Source organism: Pogona vitticeps, chromosome 5 (assembly GCF_051106095.1).
Source record: "Pogona vitticeps strain Pit_001003342236 chromosome 5, PviZW2.1, whole genome shotgun sequence".
In the NCBI taxonomy this organism is placed as follows: Eukaryota; Metazoa; Chordata; class Lepidosauria; order Squamata; family Agamidae; genus Pogona; species Pogona vitticeps.
The window spans coordinates 42175001-42188807 of NC_135787.1; the positions used below are offsets into that span (position 1 = coordinate 42175001).

At 39.7% G+C, this 13807-nt stretch overlaps 1 protein-coding gene across 3 annotated transcripts in view; it reads right to left on the reverse strand.

The window, feature by feature from the left end:
* SLC10A7 (solute carrier family 10 member 7) overlaps positions 1-13807 on the reverse strand; it is a 183361-nt gene that overhangs the window by 10627 nt on the left and 158927 nt on the right. The window contains exon 12 of one of the 3 annotated variants that reach the window (XM_073001591.2): positions 1-1000. This exon is cut by the window's left edge and continues 2705 nt beyond it. The exons of the other annotated variants lie outside the window; for them this stretch is intronic. Within the exon in view, the coding sequence (XP_072857692.2) occupies positions 903-1000 (98 nt within the window). The 3' untranslated portion in view covers positions 1-902. The remainder of the gene's footprint in view (positions 1001-13807) is intronic. 3 annotated transcript variants of the gene reach the window in all.

Sequence of the window (13807 nt, forward strand, 5' to 3'; positions counted from 1 at the left end):
CCTGTGAGGGTGGCAGGACACACTGAAGGGCCTTTTCTACAGGTCTTAAAACCAAGGGAAGGTTATGCAAGGAGATGTGATCCTCAATGAACCTGGACTCAAACTGCATAGGGCTCTGTAGGTCAAAAGCAGCACTTTGAATTGCCTAGATCAAGCTCTGCCCATTACTGACATCAAATACCAATTTAGCACTAAAACAGCTTTCTTGGATTTAGATCGCAAGGAGGAAGAATTGGGTGCCATCTGTATACTGGTGGCACTAAACTCCAGCTCTGGTCAATTTTCCCCAATGGTTTTATATGTTAATTAGCATGGAGATGAGACTGAAACCTTATAGTCCCTATAGGCTATTGCCAGGGAGACCCTCTGCACCACCCAATGGCAGCAGACCACATGTAACTAGGGACTCATACTGTAGGGTTTAGAAGAGGATATTCGGCAAATACTAATTTTAGGTACAGTGCCTAGAACAAGTTTAAATATGAACTGCTGGACAGCTCAGTGGTTTAGGAACCAAAACTGGAAGTTCCGATTCCCCATTGTGCCTCCTTGAAAGGAGCTGGACTCAGTGATCCACAAGGCCCCTTCAGCTCTGCAGTCCTTTATAATGTACATACTCACAGCTGCTAGGTTACTCTGGGCCCAAAAATGGAAAAGTGAAGAAATACCAATGATGGAGGAGTTTCTAAAGACGTTGTTGGACATTGCAGAACTAGATACACTTTCAGAAGTGCTACGGGAACAACCAAGAGACTATGTAAAACAAAACTGGAAAATAATATATGTTTGAGCCCAGAAAAAGACAAGGAGTTTAGGGCAAAATTTTGCATGTCACGTTTTCAATGCTCACCAGAAACCTACTGGAGAAATCCGAGATCCAAATGAGGTTGGAATCTCTGTCCTTAAAGGGGGGAGGGTTTGTTTTTGCTTAATAGTTTTTCATTTATGTTGTAGTTGCTGGTTGTTTGATGTTTTGTGCTTGTATGCTTTGTAGTGATGTCTAAATAAAAAAAAATATATAAAAAGCTCTGGAGTTCTAAGATTATTATTAAGCTTTTTCTTAATCTAATAGGGCAGTTTCAGAGAACATTAATTTTGCTCCCCAAGAACTTTTACTTTCACTCTCATTTTCCTTCACCAGACTGAGGGGCATTAAGGCTGCAATCCTACGTATACTCACTAATTTAAGAGTAAGCCCTACCCAACACAACGAAGCTTACTTTTAATTAGGTGTGCATCAGACTGAATTATACAAGATAAACTTTTTTGCACTTATCCTTGACCAATATTGTCCACTGGAGAAATAGGTTTCAACTGCTTGTATCTCATACTTCTGCTATATTCTATTGTTTCAGTAAAAATATTCTTATATTTCTGGGATGGTAAAGAGTGATCAGTTCAGGAAATTATACATTTCAAGAAACCCACCAATCTTCAGTCACTTCTGCCAATTTTATGATGCATCAAGCAGATATTTTTACTAAATTATTCTTCCATACAGCAAGGAAGATGGAAGTACTATTGTTGCCAAATTCTCAGAAAGTGATTTTTTTTTGGGAGGGGGGAATACTTTGACTAAACTAAGACTGTAAAACACTTTGAAATCACGTTCTATGGGCATTAAGACTTGCTCATAAACTAAGTGACAGGATGCCAAAAAATTAAATGCTTTGTACTTCTGAATGAGGAAATACAGGATTAGTATCTTAGAAATCATAAAAGTGTTTGTACAACATTTCAATGATCTTTCATCCAGCAGGGGATGTTATGATCGTTTGAAAAATGTCTTCATACAAACATAGAAACAAATGCGCTTCCTAAATCCTAGGCTGTTTTTTGATATTTCAGCCCACTGCATTTGTTAATGTAATTCAGGAGCTGTGATTTAAACTACAATGACAAGAGCAGGTGCCACTATAACAAAAATAGTCAAGCACAGAAGACACATTTAAATCTTTAAGATGGGTAGCAAAAATGAAGTTGCCAACCTAAAGGGGTCTGGCTATCTTTATTTTGATCTGTCCTCTCCAGTTTCCCTCATCATTTATGGTACATACTTTCAGATGTAATGAAATATGATAGGTACACCAAAATTAAATCTGTTCAGTATAAATTTTGTGCAGCATTTTAGTATGTGCATACTTTTTTTAAAAAAGCAACATATCCAACCACACTTTTTCTAAAGTTATCATAAGTTTAAAATACTTGTTTTTAAACTAGTTTTTTTAAAAATGATTCATACTGTTTCATAAAATTAGAGATGTAAGCATATTTTTTATGTTTAATTGCTTCTTTCAGATTTTTACATGGGAAAATAGTTGGAATATACTGAAGTCAGATTTCCAAAGTAATATGTGCAATCTGAAGGTTCAGCAGAAGACAAATACAGGAAATGAATTCAAGTTCTATTGTGGCTTAACAATGTTTTTCTCGTAGCTCATGCAGTAGTTTAGTTCCACGTTACTGTGTGACTACACAGCTAGAAGAATGCAAGTGACCTACTGTGAATTTGTACTCAGGAAGCAATTTCTCTAGGTGATTTGCTTTAGCTGGCCACAAAGGAGTCAGCAGAGAGTGGGGAGAAAATTTACAATTAGGTCTTGTTTGTAATTCTACTGTAGTTATCCAGATTTTCAGTAGAGGTACCTTAACACTTTGCAAACAAGGGCTGGCTGCCAATTTCCTCCTCTCTGACTGGTCAGCTAAAGCAAACAGACTTCCACCAGTTGGTCTTATTAACAAAAGCGATTGCCTGTTTCCTCCTTGCTTTCTCTCCACCCCCCCACTTCTTTTTGGTCTGGTCTCCTAGATGCCCTAATGTACCAGCCCTGACACCAAGTCTTATAAAATGGTTTGGAAACAAGCTGTGCTTGGCTAAGAGGAACTTAACACCTCCACAAGTGCCCCTCTGCTTCCTCTCTCCCCATCCTGAACTAAAAAGCTGGGACAGCCAGATTCTAATCATGAATTTAGCCATCAAGCTGCATCAGCCCAATCAACCACACCACCTGAACTGATGCAAATGCATTTTATTTAAAAAAAATAAGTATAAGCCCCAGCAGTGGAGGAAAAAAAATATGGATGAGGAGTGAGGATCCCAAGCCAATTTGTACTGACTTGTACATTGTTGTAGTCAATGGAAATGAGTAACAGTCTGACCATCCCAATCCTAGCGCATTTCCCATTTTATTTGTCATCCATAAATACTTTATTTCTGGATTTACCAAGATGATATAGTTCAACCTAATCACATGACTAGCAATGTTATGAAATGATCTGCAGTTGCTAGAGATTTCTTCCTTTAGCTTCATTTATCTCATTGACAGGGAAGATACTGTAGGTGCTAGGGGAAAGAGAGCATAACATGCTCCCATGTAGCCTTCCTTTTTTTACTACAGTGGGGTCTCGATTTACAAACTTAATCCGTATTGGAAGGAAGTTTGTAAGTCGAAAAGTTTGTAAGTCGAATCAGCATTTCCCATAGGAATGCACTGAAAACCAATTAATCTGTTCCGGCTGTTTTTGGTTCTTAGGTTGAGGGGCATTTCCCATAGGAACTAATGCAAAGCCGGTTAATCCATTCCTACCACTAGGGGCAGAATTTTTTTCTTTTTTTCCTTTTAACCTAAGATGACTTAGGTTAAAAAAGGAAAGAAAAGAGGGAGAGAAGGAGGGAACAGACACCTTTTCAACAGAACACCCTGAAAAGCACATTTTCAGCCAAGACAATCACCTTCTGGGAAAAACCAAGCACCTTTCAGACAACAGATCACCTTGAAAAGCACCTTTTCAATCAAGACCAATCACTACAAGCACCTTGTGGGGAAAAGGGGGGCAGCAAAGGAGAGAGGGAACACCTTTTAAAAATCCAAAAATCAAAAATTAAAAAAGCGCCAAAAAAAATAAAAATACAGTCCGTACCGCACTATACCAGGCAATACCAGGCAGTACTAGGCAGTCTGAAGACTGTCTCCAAATCCACTCTCAAAACGCTGGGAAGAGCAAGGAAGCAGATAAGCACCCTCTTCACTGGCCAACGGTTAACTGAAAGTTCAAATTTCATGCTTTTCCCACCTCAAACACGTGGGTTTTTTTTGTTTGTAACTCGAATCTAAGTGTGCAAGTCGAGTCAATATTTTTCTATCAGAGTGGTTTGTAAGTCGAAATGTTTGTAACTCGAGCCGTTTGTAAGTCGAGGGTTGACTGTATGTCAATGCGACAGAACCTTGGCCAATCTGCATGATAAGAGGGGAAAGAAGGTGATTGGCTGGTGTGTCCGTGCAGGTGGTCAGCATATCCAGGACAGCCCAAAGGAGGAGGGGTCTGGACTGAGCAGAAAGGGAAGGAGAAGTTGGAATCAAACTCAAAAGGGAGGTTGTGTTTTGGGATGTTGGGCTGACGTTGAAATCTGTTTCCTTGCAAGTTGTTATTTTGTAATAAAGAGAAAATATTTTTTTTCCTCATTCTTTAACTGCTTGGTCTAGTACTGTATGTTTAAGGCTGGAGTCAAGCCCTTTAAAGGAAAGTTATTTTAAAACACGACAAGCCTGGGCTGAGACTGGTCACTGCCAATCATGCAGCTGAACACAATTGTTTTGATACAATATTGAGACTGTGTACAAAGAAGAGTTATCCAGAATGCTTTTTTTCATTCCAATCCCCCACCCCTGGGTTCATTTGACAAAAATAAGACTGTAAACCTTTCATAACCAATGTTCCCTCTAAGTTTCTGTCCCGCTGTGTGGGAGTCTCGCTCCGTGTGCGTGGGGGGGGCGGGGTTTCATTCGAAATGGGAAGTAAACGAACCGGCTGCCAGCTGAGAGCACACGCATGCGCGGCTTAGAAGGAACACTGTATAACTAAAGTACAAACAAAACAGGATTAATTGAGGAATAGCGATAGTTTGTGCAATCTACGTCTTTTTGGAAAGGATCTCAAGCTGTGAGTTAATGGAGAAAGAAGACAGAAGGAACAAACTAGGCAAAAGCACTTCCCATCATCTTGCATAGAAGCAATGAACTGTTCCTCCATTTTAAGATCTTCTCTTTTTCCCTTCTTGCTTCTTCCCTTCCTTCCTGTGAATGTATTCCTGACTCTTTTTAATTAGATACAATCACACAGAGCCCTGTCTCCTGCCGCTTGAATATTAAAGAACACTAGAGAACAGCCCTAATTGTTTAATCTGCTTGGCCACTGTGATAAGTCCTCCCATGTAAATGGTGCTAACATCACAGTACATGCAGGAACAGATCTACATCAAAGCAGTTTCACTGAGCCTTGTGCTATGTTTCCATCTGCCTCCATTACACTTTCTATGGCAACCATGAATCAGGCTGATATTGCAGGAGGAGGGTAGAAATCTGTTTCCTCAGTGTCCATGTCCTTTCACATTTGCCCATGGAATAACTAACAAACCGGGAACCATTATAAAACATGGGCAGGAGTTTTGTTCTTCTTTGTAGCAAATGGCTTAGGCTTGTGTGCTGTCATCATCCTAAGCTACTTCTTCTGAAGGCACCTCTATGACATATTTACCGTCTATTGTAGGTACACTCTACAGTGTGGGAGCAGTTAGTGGCAGGAAGTTGGATCAAACCAGCATTAATCTTCAGCAGTTAAATTGTAATTAGAAAAAGCAAGTTTGCTATATTCAGTGTTTTAATTATAATAGAAGATCATAGCTTGGTGAGGCCGGCCTTAGAGCAAAGCAAAAGTAATCTCTCTGTGTGTTTTGGGACATTAAGTCAGAACTGACACACAGTGACTCTAGCAGGACTTTAAAGGTAAATTAAGGTATTAATCCCAAACTGGAATTAAGACTGCCAGCAGAAATATCAACAACCTCCGATATGCAGATGATACCACTCTGATGGTAGAAAGTGAGGAGGAATTAAAGAACCTTGTAATGAGGGTATAAAAGGAGAGTGCAAAAAACGGCCTGAAACTCAACATAAAAAAAACTAAGATCATGGCCACTGGTCCCATCACCTCCTGGGAAATTGAAGGGAAGATATGGAGGCAGTGACAGATTTTACTTTCTTGGGCTCCATGATCACTGCAGATGGAGACAGCAGCCACGAAATTAAAAGACGCTTGCTTCTTGGGAGGAAAGCGATGACAAACCTCGACAGCATCTTTTAAAGCAGAGACATCACCTTGCCAACAAAAGTCCGAATAGTCAAAGCTATGGTTTTTCCTGCCGTGATGTATGGAAGTGAGAGCTGGACCATAAAGAAGGCTGACCGCCAAAGAATTGATGCCTTTGAATTGTGGTGCTGGAGGAGACTCTTGAGAGTCCCCTGGACTGCAAGGAGAACAAACCTATCAATTCTAAAGGAAATCAACCCTGAGTGCTCATTGGAAGGACAGATCCTGAAGCTGAGGCTCCAGTACTTTGGCCATCTCATGAGAAGAGAAGACTCCCTGGAAAAGACCGTGATGTTAGGAAAGTGTGAAGGCAAGAGGAGAAGGGGATGACAGAGGATGAGATGGCTGGACAGTGTCTGCGAAACAACCAACATGAAATTGACACAACTACGGGAAGCAGTGGAAGATAGGAGGGCCTGGCGTGCTCTGGTCCATGGGGTCACGAAGAGTCGGACACGACTAAACGACGACGAAGGTATTTAAGGAGCAGTTTCACTAGTTCTACCTCACTAGTGAGTTTCCATGGCTGAGTGGAGATTTGAACCCAGATCTGAGCCTAGTCCATCACTCCATCCATCATATTACACTGGAAAGTAAATTCAAGAAGAACCAAACCCATGACGACACCCCATGTAATCTCACACTAATTTTCCTACCTCTTCACGATGGATCCTTTTACTTTTAAGCAAGTCCCTATGAAAACAGGATACACTACTAGACTGCATTTTGTTAGCTGTAAAATGTATCTACTTCAACACCTTGCAAGGTATGTCCAAAGAAATTCAAGTACAGGTCTCTTTCCATCTCGTTATCACTGCAGCCACAGAAAATGAAGCAAATACACTTCAATGCTCCAAGGTACCAATTCTGTGTCACCATGGTTGACAGGATCCAAGCAGGCTGTAGGAGATGGCATTTGACTTTATGGAAGTGAGCACTCTGCACGCATTTACAATTTTGCTGGGACTTTAAGTTGTCATGCTGGAAAATGTTTATAAAACATTAATCAAAAATGCCTCTTTAATACAATGCATTGTCTGAAAGATGTTAGGAGGCACATATTGTAAATGGATTCTCTTTTTTTTTCTGACTAAAGTAATTTCTACCAAAAGCATTTCCCTACTGCTGTACAAGTACACAGCGAGGATAGATAAAGAGCACTTTCTCAGCACATTACTACCTGATCCAAACACTTGGGAAATCACTAATGTACAGCACGCCATATTTCCATGTCACACATGACACATTTGTCTTAAATTACCCAACAGAGTTTGACATTGCAGCCTATTCCATCTCTGAGCTTTCAACTGACATCTGCCAAGCAAGAACTTCAAGTAAGAGCTTTCTTTCTCTAACACGGAATCAAGAGTTTTCTTTTATCCTATACCCATGATGGAAAGGATAAAACAGTAACAACTGGAGCTCAGGTTCTCTCCCTCCCTTTTGGATTTTAATATGTTAACATTCTCTGGATTGTTGTACTTTCCTCACTGTAATATTTGCCATTTACTGCTTGCAGTGCTATCATTTCAGAAAACTCATCTTTGTCACTAGCCAAATATTGGTTATCCTACACACAAATTACAGATTCCTCATATTATTGCCAGATGCCATTCTTACTTATTCCAGCGTTAAGATTTCCTTTCCCTAAGCTGATGAATACCAATACTGTAGTTTACCTCACAAGAAAGTGTTATATTACTGAATGCCATGCAGAATCACTTGTATATACATAGTCATATTTTACTTAAAGAAATATATTGAACATAACAGAAAGTGATAAACTTTTACATTTACAACAAAGACACATTGCTGAGGGAGAGAGGCACTCCTGTGATATAATAGCCCATGGTTATTTTTCCTTCTTTAACAATAAAATGGGCACATAGAAAAAGAAAGACAACCTGTTGAAGTGTGCTTTTTACAGTCACTTCCATATTGCATCCAGTATTATATGCAGCTTAATAAATAACTTTCATTGGGCTTTATAAGCTACTATAATCCAAAGCTTGCAGAAGTATAATATGACACTTTTGCAGACAATTTCATAGATTACTGTAATGATCCACACAACACTTAAGAGAACTGGATGGAAAATGAAAGTCTAAACAAGGATCAAGACATGGTCCTTTGACTGCACTGGTCCGTATCACATTCACTGTACAGAGACATGCAACAAGACTAGAGATGCGGACAACTCAGCATTTTGGCGAGTCATCCTGCTTCATGAGTCATCAAAAGTTGACAACTCACGAAGCATGAAGCTGCCCCCATGAACCGACAAAGCACAAATTTGTTCGTCAGTTCGTGGGGGGTTATTAAAAAAAACCCTGACCTCCCGCTGCCCCCACCCCCCACAACGATGCCACCCCCACCTATTTGCAAAGGGCAGCCTGGACTCCCTTAAGGCAGGCTAAGGGAATCCAGGCTGCCCTTTGCAAAGATGGCAGCTGCAGCTTCCCTACCATAAATGAAGCCACAGCCGCCATCTTTGCAAAGGAGAGCCAGTGTCCCTTTCTACAGGCCATGGCTGTGAAGGCCTGCTGGAGACGGCATTGCTGTTGCTGATTATGGCCGGCGTATCAGCGGAGGTGGGGGTGTCAGCAGGGGGTGGCCTGGCAGGGGGTTGGCAGGGTGGTGGCTGCTAAGGTAGGGAGAGGAAGGGGCGGGGGATAGTCTGTGGGGGTGGATGGCTGCCTATCGGCCCGCTGATCAACTGATCAGCAAGCCGGTAGGCAGAATGGGAAAGCCATAGGAATGGGGGATGAAAGGACTAATATTTAAAAATCAGCGATTTCTGATGAATATCGCAATCCTTTTTTTTATTCGTCCCCATGTCTAAACAAAGCCCTGCAAGCTGCCTAATACCTTGGTCCAATTCCGCATACAGTCTGTATATGGAATTGGCCACTTCTCCCAAAATTTTGGAGCAAAGGGCCTTAGTAGCTTTACTAGCCGCCCAGAGTGGTCAATTGACTAAATGGGCGGGATATAAATACAATAAATAAATAAAACAGCTTAGGCTAGTAAACTAAACTAAAGTAGGCCCACTGAATCTGTGGGGATTTGTTCAGTCAACTTCTATAAGTTCCATTTGATTATTTTACTGCAGCTTACTTTAGCATAGAAAGTTGCAACTAGAATATGCACATTTGAATTAGCAGAACCTATGGAGCAGCTGACTCAACAAATCTTTACTGACTCATTGGGAGGCAATTTACTACACTAAGCAACAGGCTTTCGGCCACTGTGTACTCCACACAAGGAAGTGCATTTTCTTCCATCCATCAATGGTCATGCCGTCTGGGAATGACTGGAGTTGCACTCCAGCACAACTGGAGGTCACCAGGGTGGGACAAGCTCTTTTATCACATCATTGCACAGTTTTATGTGACGAAGGCAGCCCTCCACACAGCTCCTTCAATACATTAGTCCCCACTGAGATAGCAGTGACAAGTATGCCCTAATGATACTGAAAGGATCCCTTTTGCTGCTTCCATAACAGCAGCCACCCCAACTATCAGAGTGGAGGAATAGGAGATATACAGGCTCAAGTGCCTGTCTGCAAAAACATCACTGAAGAATTTCTCTAAAATATTAAAATTTGAGTCTACATTGATGTATGTCTCCTCCAAGTGAGACAATGACAAATGTGTTTCACAGAAGACAAGGTGCTGAGCACTGTTGCAGGAGTTTGCAAAATAACTGCATTTAGAGATAGAGAACCATTATTAATGACTTCACTATCTTTTCAAGTGGCCCAAAAAGCTACACAATGAAGTCCTCCCAAGTATATTTCCATGAATACTGACTAGTAGTATAACACCTAATGATAATCATTCCAAAATGCATTAAAGGATGTGTATATATGAGAATATTTCTTCATCACTGATTGCTATTAAATGGCCTTCTATCACTGTAGCATAAACTGACTTATAAGATGATGCCAGAATAAGTAGGAGAAAAACAGGGGACACTAGAATTATTTAGGCCACAAATGGAAAGATGGTCCTATGCAAAAGGAGGTCCTTTACATTTTAAATGAAAGAATGCAAAAGAAGCTCCTCTTTCGCAAATTTAATTTAAACTTCATAGCAGGAGAACACAAAAAAAATGCACTTTTGAATAGTGTAATAAAGCTGCAACATTTTCCTTGGAATAAAATTACCTACACACACAGTAATTGAAATCCATTACAGTAGACTCATTGATTCAATTGTTTAATTGTAAGTATTTGTATAAATCCCATTGATTCTAAACTGGGACTAGCCATTGGATTTAGGCGAGTGAGCAAGAGCCCTATAATTATGCCATGTAGATGGAACAACATAGTATGAGAAACAAATGACAGCTCCTATGATACTAACCAAAATCCTGTTGCTCAGTATAGCAAATTTACTATAGTAGGCCCACTGAATCAACATGTATCTGAAAGAACAAGTAAACCACATTGTTATAGAGACAAGAAAAGTTCAGCCTCACATGAAAAACTGATAATTCCTCCCAGATATTTAACATCAATTTCTGGACAAATTTTTGCATCATCCATGAAGAGGGTGTGCTTCGAGCCCAAGGAAGTAGATTTCATCCATGAAAGCTTGCTACTTAATTTTTTTAAAATTAAAAGGTATCACCTACACTTGCAAACATGGATCTGTGAGTCAAGTCCTCCATAAGTTCTGTATATTCAAATGAGCCTAGCAAACCAAAGTTAGAGTAGTCCTGTTTGAATCAATGGAACTTATAGAGGAGCTGACATCAATACAGTAGTACGTGTTTGGCTAAAATGGATAATGTGTGATAACGTGTCTATATGATAATGGTACTACAAATATGTTTAATTTTATAGACAGGAAAACTCCTTTTGAAAAGAGCCCTGAATTTTCATGTGATGCACATCTGTGTTAGATACAGCTGTGGAAAGTCAGAACCGAGAAGAATGTGTCACCATGAGGCTAACTATATTATGAAGGCATGGTGTTAATCTGCGATTCCAAATGATTACGTTTAGAGAGCCTACCTGCGGTAAAGATATCATGTCGCTCAAATGAAAAGGTCAGGACAAGAAAAACTATTTTTTTTTTGTTATATTCTTCTATTGGTAACAAAAGGAAAGAAAAAAAAATGAAAAAGTTTGCTTTTCCCCTCTCCTTATTCTGACCTTCCTTCTCCAAGGAATTTGGAAAACAGATGTGAATTTTTCTTGTTAACAGAGGTTTTCTAGAAGTAATCACTTAGAATCCCAGATTACCTGCAAGACTATCATAACACCTGGGGAAAAGAAGGGTCAGACACACTGTCCTATGCATGTTTTCTGACTGGGTTTCAGTCATCTTCTAGGTAATTGTCATATTACCACAGAAGAGATGCTCGATGAAAACAAATAAACAAAAACCCTAGCACTTCTTGTAACTTTTTTGGGGGGGAAATAAAAATATGGAAAAAATAGAAGATTTTGATCTATTCCTGTTTTTTCCCCCCAGTGGGACTGCACTGCTTGGAAGTGATATTTAATGTACAGCCTCAACAATCTCTTCAGATGCTAACTATGAAACATTTAATGCCAACAGCTGAAGACATTCACCTGATTCAAAAACACCTACACCTGTCTGACTGTGCTGTAGCAGCAATTAGTTAGCAGAGAAATAAAACATGAATCAAATCACAGGCTAGTTTAAAAAGCTGTGTACACCCTGAAATGCGATCAGAGTACATATAGATGGAGTGCTAACTGATCATTATTTAGCACTACTTAGACTGAGACTATCTCAGTTAATAATATGTGACCATTTAACAGGCATTGGCCTCACATCTTACTCGGACATGTTTCTTGCTTCATCGCTAATACCAAGGCTATCAAAGCAGTGGTTAAGGCAAAGGAATGGGCAGTCCAGTTTTACTTTCTTAAGCATCTTTCTCTCTGTACGCAGTAACTGTGTTCATCTAGAAGCTCTAAGAGCTTGGTAAGATATTTCAACTACAGGAAGTTAAGGCCATGGCTTTGTTCAATGGTCAAAAGGGAGTGCCAGAAGTCATCACCAATTTCCTGCTGGCAGAAAGTGTGGTTGTTAGAATAGTAATTTTAATCTGAATGAAAACCGCCAACATTTCAGATTTCATTCAGTTATGCTGACCTAATGGTTAAAGTCCTGTACACAGTGTAAACACAAGTGTAACTTTCTCTCCATTTATCCCAGGTAAACAAACAGTTGCTACTGTGATGCGCATGCACACTAGCTTGGTGTATGCACGTGCCACCACTCTTCCCTCGAAGAATTGTACCAATGCCACATTATTTACCAGGGAAGAACAGACAGAAAGTTATGCTTGGGCTTACTCTTCCAACAGGATTTCAGCCAATGATCAGTGTTTGATCCTAGGATTAGTGGGATTTATGCAATTCAACTTAATTACTGATCATGTATTTTACTTGGGAAAAAATAACATGTGAAAAGACATAAGATATCCTCAAAGCAGCAGTCTCCTCCCAACTCCAAAGTCAAGAAAGATTCATGTGTTATTGTTGCTATGTGCTCCCAGTATATATTGGACATTTCCAGTCCATGGGCTGGAAATTTCTGCTCTGTTTTTGTCTTCCCATTAGGATTCTGATAGATTCAGTAGCTCGGTATAGCTCTAATGAGTGCTGTCACCCCATCTATATTCCTTGGGGTAGATTCCTATGATATAAGTATTCCCTATAAGCAACCAAGCTGATCGTTTTGGGATTGATGTTCCAGCCCTGTCATAAAGTAGCCCTAGGATTGTAAGTTTCTCCTTTGAATTTGGAACTCCTGGAGAAATGCAATATACAGAGGAATCCCTTGATAAAAAGCACATTTTATTAAGTGATAGAACAGTTAGGCAAAATTATCATTAAACAAATAAGAACAAACTTATAAAGAAAGAATTATGTAAGTTGGAGAAACCCAGTGAGACAGAGCAGTTAGATGCTGGATCACAGAGAAGTTTAGTGTCACAGTTCTCTAAATCAGCTTTTGCTCTCCTTCCTTACAAGTTCTCCACTAGAAGCTGATTATTCAGCATCCAAACTACCTCCTTTGGGATACCCAGGAGTGAAATAGAACTTTCTGAAATAAAGTTTATGAGGTAGAATTTTTTTTTACTTAATATGGCACCTTTCTCTGAGCATTGGGACCCAGTGCTGCTCATAATATATGCAAATAAAAACACAATGAATCCCAGTGTTTAAAAACAAGCAAAATTAGGTCAAAGTTCCTAAACTTGGAACCCTTATAAGCCTTAGCAGGAGTGGTCAAGGCTTTTGGAAATGATAGTCCAACAACTTTTGAGATCCAAGTTTGGGAACAATAACCATAGAGAGAATAGCTTTTGTTTAAAACTAGGGATGCAATCTTCATTTTCATTAGGTTGGCCAAATGTGATATACAGTGTTTTAAATGCTACTGCCCTTAATGCTTTGTGCAACACCCTTTTAGTCCTATCTATTTTTGAAAAAGTTCACTTCTTAAACCTGTACCCTCAACACCATTTCAGAAGAAGCTGGAATATCATTTGGCAATTCATCTCAGAAATACATGCAGAAGAAGTTGCAAACATATTATGTTCAAAGTGAGCAAAAATGGAAAGAGGTTTCAAATTAGGCCAAAGACATTTATGTCCATCGAAAAGAAATGGG